Source organism: Ailuropoda melanoleuca, chromosome 13 (genome assembly GCF_002007445.2).
Source record: "Ailuropoda melanoleuca isolate Jingjing chromosome 13, ASM200744v2, whole genome shotgun sequence".
In the NCBI taxonomy this organism is placed as follows: domain Eukaryota; kingdom Metazoa; phylum Chordata; class Mammalia; order Carnivora; family Ursidae; genus Ailuropoda; species Ailuropoda melanoleuca.
Window position 1 is genome coordinate 21,119,556 of NC_048230.1, and position 6,000 is coordinate 21,125,555.

At 60.5% G+C, this 6,000-nt stretch overlaps 1 protein-coding gene across 1 annotated transcript in view; it reads right to left on the bottom strand.

The window, feature by feature from the left end:
• Nucleotides 1-867: 867 nt before the first annotated feature.
• The window catches only part of DLX4 (distal-less homeobox 4), a 7,162-nt gene continuing 2,029 nt past the window's right edge, over nucleotides 868-6,000 (bottom strand). Inside the window, exons 2-3 of the mRNA XM_019804345.2 lie at nucleotides 2,497-2,693; nucleotides 868-2,086 (exon numbers count right to left, since the gene is read on the bottom strand). Coding sequence (XP_019659904.2) covers nucleotides 1,844-2,086; nucleotides 2,497-2,693 — 440 coding nt within the window. The 3' untranslated portion in view covers nucleotides 868-1,843. The remainder of the gene's footprint in view (nucleotides 2,087-2,496; nucleotides 2,694-6,000) is intronic.

Below are 6,000 nucleotides of genomic sequence, written 5' to 3' on the forward strand. Positions count from 1 at the left end.
CTAGTGCTTGGGAACAGGTTTAGGCAGTAAGGGGGAAGATGACTCGGGAACTTTGCGCCTGGAATTGGAGGCCCCTCCCCCAATCCCTTGGGCCAAAGCTGGGCTGGATTCCCTAAATTGTTCGCAGCCCTGTTCCTGGGCCTCTCTGCCACTGGGTGCTGTGTGTGGTGGGGTGTGGAGGCCCTGAATCTACCGCTGGTCCAGGCTGAGTTGAAGCCCCAGCATTACTGCCTGGAAGGTGGCCCTTACCGCACAAGTGGCTGCTGCTCTGTCTGGCTCCCCCATATGCCTCAGTCACCCGGAATCTCCAGGATCTAACACAGACCAGACGCTTCACCCATGTTTGCTGGATGGAGAAGTCCAGCACCTTCTGGGATTTTCTTCTCCTCCCCCTTCCCTAGGTGGGCTGGGGCCTCTCCAGCCCAAGGAGCACACTGGGAGGACTGGACTGGCTCAGTGGGCATCTCCCCTTTCCAGGTGAGCAGGGACTCATCGCAAGATGGAGCGCGGGGGGACTCCAGTCCCTGGCTCCCTCCAGAACTGGGCCAGGACAGAATTTGCAGGTGAGGACCCCTCAGACTTTGGTCATTTGCAGTATTGGCATCTTCCGGTTTCGCACTGGAGCGTATGAAAATGGTCATTAGAACATTCCAGAGCTACCCCTTCGGAGCTAGTTCGTGGTAGAGGCACAACTGGTATCCAAACCTCTAGCTCAGTGCCTGAAGAATCCGATGGGAGACGAGAGAGAGAGAGAGAGAGAGAGAGAGAGAGAGAGACAGAGACAGAGACAGAGACAGAGACAGAGACAGAGACAGAGACAGATATGAGCACCCAACCCCCAGCCCTAGAAGTCAGGAAACAAACAGACGCACAGCCAGGGCCCAGGCTTCTGTACAGATTTAATCTCCGAAAGCTCCGGGTGTGCGGGACGCTAGGTGGGTTATAAATAGGAGCAGTTCCTTTGGACAGAGACGGCTGTGAGGAGCTGAACTGCCAGCCCACCCTCCGTATTTGGGGGTGTCTCTACTTACACTCATCCAGAGAGTCCATTTGCCCCCCATTCTCCCCAAAATGTTACCCTACGGGTTCCCAAGAGGGTGTGCCTGTGGGGATGTTGGGTATTACGGGTGGGAAAGGAGGGGATAGACTCTTAATAAATACCCATTGAATCATAAGGATCATTGGATGTGTTATCTACCACAACTGAACAGACACGGGAGGAACAAGGCTTTTTTAGGAGAAGAGCGTGAATTGCCCACAAGTCCACAAACTCCACATTCTTGGCGTCTCTTCTACCTCACGAGATGGTGCCGAGGTGTGTCAGTCACGGGGGCAACGGGCCGACCTCCAGAAAAATCGGTGAGCGCGTCATGGCGCTCATCTTGAAGGCTTGGGATGCCCACTTCACTTCCGCTTTTGCTCATAACAGGGCTGGGCGAGGCCCAAGGCACACAGAGAGGAAAAAATACTCGAGTGTTTCTTGGTTTTGCTGCCAGGCTGTGGTAGCCTGCAGTCCAGGGAAAGGGTGGGAAGACTAGGGGTCCTGGGAGGAGTCTGAACTTCAGCCAATGACTCTCCCTCCAGAGCCTCTGTCCACGGTCGTGGTGGGGGGCAGTGGCGAAGACCAAAGTCATTGATTAGGCTGTTTGGGTTACAGGGCAAGGGAGACAGGACTCCACCCCATGCTTGTTCTCCTCTAACTCCTTGTCCACTTGAGAAACCCCATCTGGAGCTGGTTTCCTCCGGGACCAGAAGGGGTGCAGGTGAGCTGCGTCCTGGGCTTTGTGGAGGATTGGGGGGGGGCCGACCCACGGGGGGGGGCCCGACCCACCCTTCTCAGGTCTCACATCATCTGAGATGGAGCCAGGACATCTGGGGAGTGATGCTGATACCAGGCTCCAAAGCTGTTGCGGTAGCCACCGGTGGGCAGGGCCCCCGCCTTGGGCAGATCCCAGAGGGATGGAAGGGGCGGGGAGCAGGGAGACAAGGAGGGGGGTCTCCCAGGGAAGCCCCCTTCCTGTTCTCCAGAGCTCTGCTTCCGGAGCTTCTTGTATTTGGAGCGTTTGTTCTGAAACCAGATCTTTACCTTGGGAGAGAAGGGAAAGAAGGGAAGATGAGGAGGAGTGTGTGTGTGGGAGGCAGTGAGCCAGGGAAAGGGACTCAAGGGTGCAGTCCTGGGAGCGGAGCAGAGGCTGGGGACACGCTGCAGTCCTCCAGAGTCCCTGAAGTTGCCGGAGGTCCCGCCCCTGAGCTAGTAGCCAGTTCTCCAGGTCTGGGTGCCCTCTTCTACCTGCATCTGCGCCTCCCCGCTCAAACACACCTTTTGACACAGTCCCCCAACCCTTAACCGAGGGCCCGCTCTTAACACGCCCTGGAGAACTTCCGCAACAGGGCTAGGGGACTCCTGCGGCATCCCTCCCCCCCGGGGAGGGGGGTGCGTTCGCAGAGAACACCTCCGGGGAAGGCTCGCTGCAGGAAGGATGGGCCCGGCCTCACCTGCGTCTGGGTGAGGCCGAGCTGCGCGGCCAGCTGGGCCCTCTCGGGCAGCGCCAGGTACTGCGTGTGCTGGAAACGCTGGTTCAGGTGCTGCAGCTGCAGACTCGAGTAGATGGTCCTCGGCTTGCGGAGCTTCTTGGTCGGGGCCTGCCGGCGCTGCTCCGAGGACTCCGGGGACAGCGGCGGCTTCTCCGAGTCTGAGGGGCAAGCACAAGGCCGGGTGTGCGGGAAGGTGAGAGGTCGGCCGCGCGGCTTCAGGAGCTCATTTGCATCTCGTTTGCATGTAGGCCTCGCAGGAGACGGAAGCGCAGGTGCCCGGCTCGGCCCTCCCCCACCTTCCGCTCCACGCCCCCCGGGCATCAGGTGGAACAAGAAAGGTTCTTGCCCTCAGGGAGCTCCCACTCTTGCGGGTCCTGTGACCCTAGGAAGAGAGCGCCAAGGGCCGGAGCGAGGGTACAGGTGGCGCCAGGGGCGGGAGGTCAGAGTTCAGGCGGGTGCGGTGGCGCCAGCTTGGGGTGGGGCGGGGCCGAAAGGCTTGGTCGAGGGCCGGGCTGAGGCCTAGAGCTGACGGGGGCAGGGCATTCCTAGCGGAGGGAACGCCGGTGCAGTGCTTAGAGGCCGGAGACAGTGTTTGCGTGGCAGCCTCCCCGCTGCCAGAGGAGGGGTGGGTCAGAGGGGCCCGGCCAGGCGGCCTTGAAGGCTAGGATGAGCACCCGGCCCCCTACCCCCAGCATCCGATTATGGAAAGGGCCCCCCCCCCAGGCTTTGCCATCCCCTATTGCAAGACGCAGCCCCTGTCCCGGGGCGCACCCTGTAGGAAAAGTGACCGGCTCTCCCCTCCCCCATGCCGGCTGGCTGGGGCAGACGGCTTTCTGGGACCCCAGAAGCCCGGTGGGACTGAGGCGGCCCCCTCCTGCGCCCCAGCTCACTCACAGAGGGGTTTACGGCTCGCGAGGATGGTGGCCGGGGTTCGGAAAGCACGCAGCGCCGGGCAGCTCAGGCCCTTGGGGCCGCTCCAGGATCGCGCTGCCGTGCTGCCCCGCGAGGTCTGGTCACCTCCTGCCCCCAGGCCCAGCCACTCTAGGAATCTCGGCGGGGTAACAGTGGCCCTAGAATGCGGGGGGGGCGGGGCGAGGGGTCCTCCTCTTCCTGTCCGAGCAGCCTCAACGTGCGCCAATCGGTGAGGGCACCCCGGAACCATTCCATTCGGGCGATAGGGCTGGGAGGACCAAGTGGCCTAAATGCCCCCGGACTTAGGGACACGTTTGCAGCTTTCCACGCGGGTCCGCCGGGCCGCCCCAGTCGAGAGAGCTCGTGGTCCCGGTGCCCAGACCCAGCTGGTGTCCGCCGGCGTCCCGCACCCTCACCGCGCCCCTCCCTCCGGTCCTGCTCCCCCAGACGTGTGGTTCCCTGTCCTGGGCCGGCCGCGGTGACCGATTGCCTTCACCTCCCCCGCATCCCTACCCCGTGGCCCCGAGCGCTGCTGGCTTCTCAGATCCACCCGCCTCGACCCCCGCCTCGGCCAATTCCCAGAAAAACCGTTGGGTTTCCGCTCCCGCCCGCGCCCGTCCGGCCTCCCCTGCTTCGACCCTACAGCTTCCAGCCCCAGGCTGGCCGCCCACCGACCGACCCCCTCCCCCCGCGCCTCTCTCGCTGGGTGGAGCGCGCGGCTAGCGCAGGGGCTCAGCGCCTGGGAGTCAGCCTCGGCTAGGCTACCGAACTCCCCCAGCCCTCGGCGCTCTAGCTCTCCCGGCGGATGCTCCTTCAAGTTCCTTCCCCGACAGTTGCCTTTCTCCACACCAGTTGCGGCAAGTCGCTACCGGATCTGCCCAGGTCGCGATCAAGGAGCCCAAGGGCCTCCCTCGAGGCGCCAGCGCCGCACCCGCCCGCTCCGCGGGGTGGTGCTCAGCTCCCTTGGAGCCAAACCTCTCCCTGAAGAAGGAGTGGACATGGAGTGGGGGGAAAAGGACTCAAGCCCTCTCTCACACCCCAATCATTCAATCTAGAACGGACAAATCCACCAGTTTCAGGAGAAAAATGCTACCATCTAGACTAAACACGGGCATGGTTTTCGTTGGATCCGGGAAAATTCTGTAAAGAAAAGGAATTCTCCGCTCTCTCATCCTTCGACCAAGCAGAGGGAAGGCTAGGAGTGTGGAGGGCAGGAATGAAAATACTAACCTTATAAACAATTCTCTAAAGGACAAGGCTATCTTATTCCCACCCCCACCACACACACATACACCCGTGTGCCATGTACCAAAGGGAAGAGTCCAAGGGATTCGTTTGTAGAAACTAGATCATTTGTATAAAAAAACCAAAGCCAGGCAAACACACAAACCTCCTCTCCCAACTGCTCCCCCTCTAGCAGGGACAGACCCAGCAGCCTGGGAGAGGCAGCCCCAGTTCTGGCACGGAAGGCAGTTAACTTTGGGGGCTCTGAGGAGATTCCCTGAAATCCTCTTTTCTGGCCTCATGCAGTGAAAGTCAATTTGCAAGGGCCAAGTGTCTGGAAAACAGGCGCACACACACCCTTTCTTTGGGCCTCAGTTTGCCCATCTGTACATCAAGGAGGTTGAGCTCCTAGATCTTTAGGGTCTCTTCTGGCTCTGATGGTTTCTGAGCTCCTATGTTGGAGTAAGGGAGAGAGATGTCTTGGTCCAGGCCGACTCCAGCAAAGCCACCCAGGGGATGTGCATCCTTGGAGGAGACTGTGCTGACAATTGTGGGGGCAATTAGGGGGGAGCAGGGAGGGCAGGAGACTGAGCTCTAATCTGTGGCTAGTACAGATGGGTATGTCTAGTGTTACAAGCGTTCTGCCCATACCAGGCCCAGGACCAAGAAGACAGGCTAGCTCCTTGGCCTCTTTGAGGCCTTCCAGCAAGCACTTTCTCAGGGGCTCCAAGTTGCTCCAGACAACGGGAACTGGGGCCTAATCCGTGCCCCACAAAGGCAACGGGTGGAGATGCCCCAGACGGCTGCTCCCTCAGCAGCAAGGCTGAGGTCGCCAGGATCTACAACTAGAGACTGCCTGACCCACCTGTGGCTACATTCTTAGAAAAATGAGTGGTGGGGTCCTAGCCCCAGATTCTGCCAGGCCAGCTTCCAGTCTCTGTCAGGCACATTCAGGCACCAGCCAAGGGAGAGAGGGACTGCCGAATCAGCCCCCACTTCCACTGCCCTCCAGCTGGGACCTGACTTCCATTTGTCTGGCTTTGGCTTGAACGTTGCTTTCTGAGACAAGACAAACGCCCGAAAGGCGACTTGGGGAAGGGAAGGAGTGCGCGACGAAAAGAATCCTGGGGCAGGGGCTAGGCACCCACACCCACATCTGGATTGTTTCAGTTTTCCGTTACACGTAGGTACACACAACCCCGCTGCTCCAGGGGGTGGGGTAGGGAGCCCCGCCGCCCGACTTCACACAACTGCAAATCGAAACCAGGTCGATCTTGAAAGGAGACCTAGATCAACTCGCCCCCGCCCCTCCCCCCTGTCTCCCCGCCC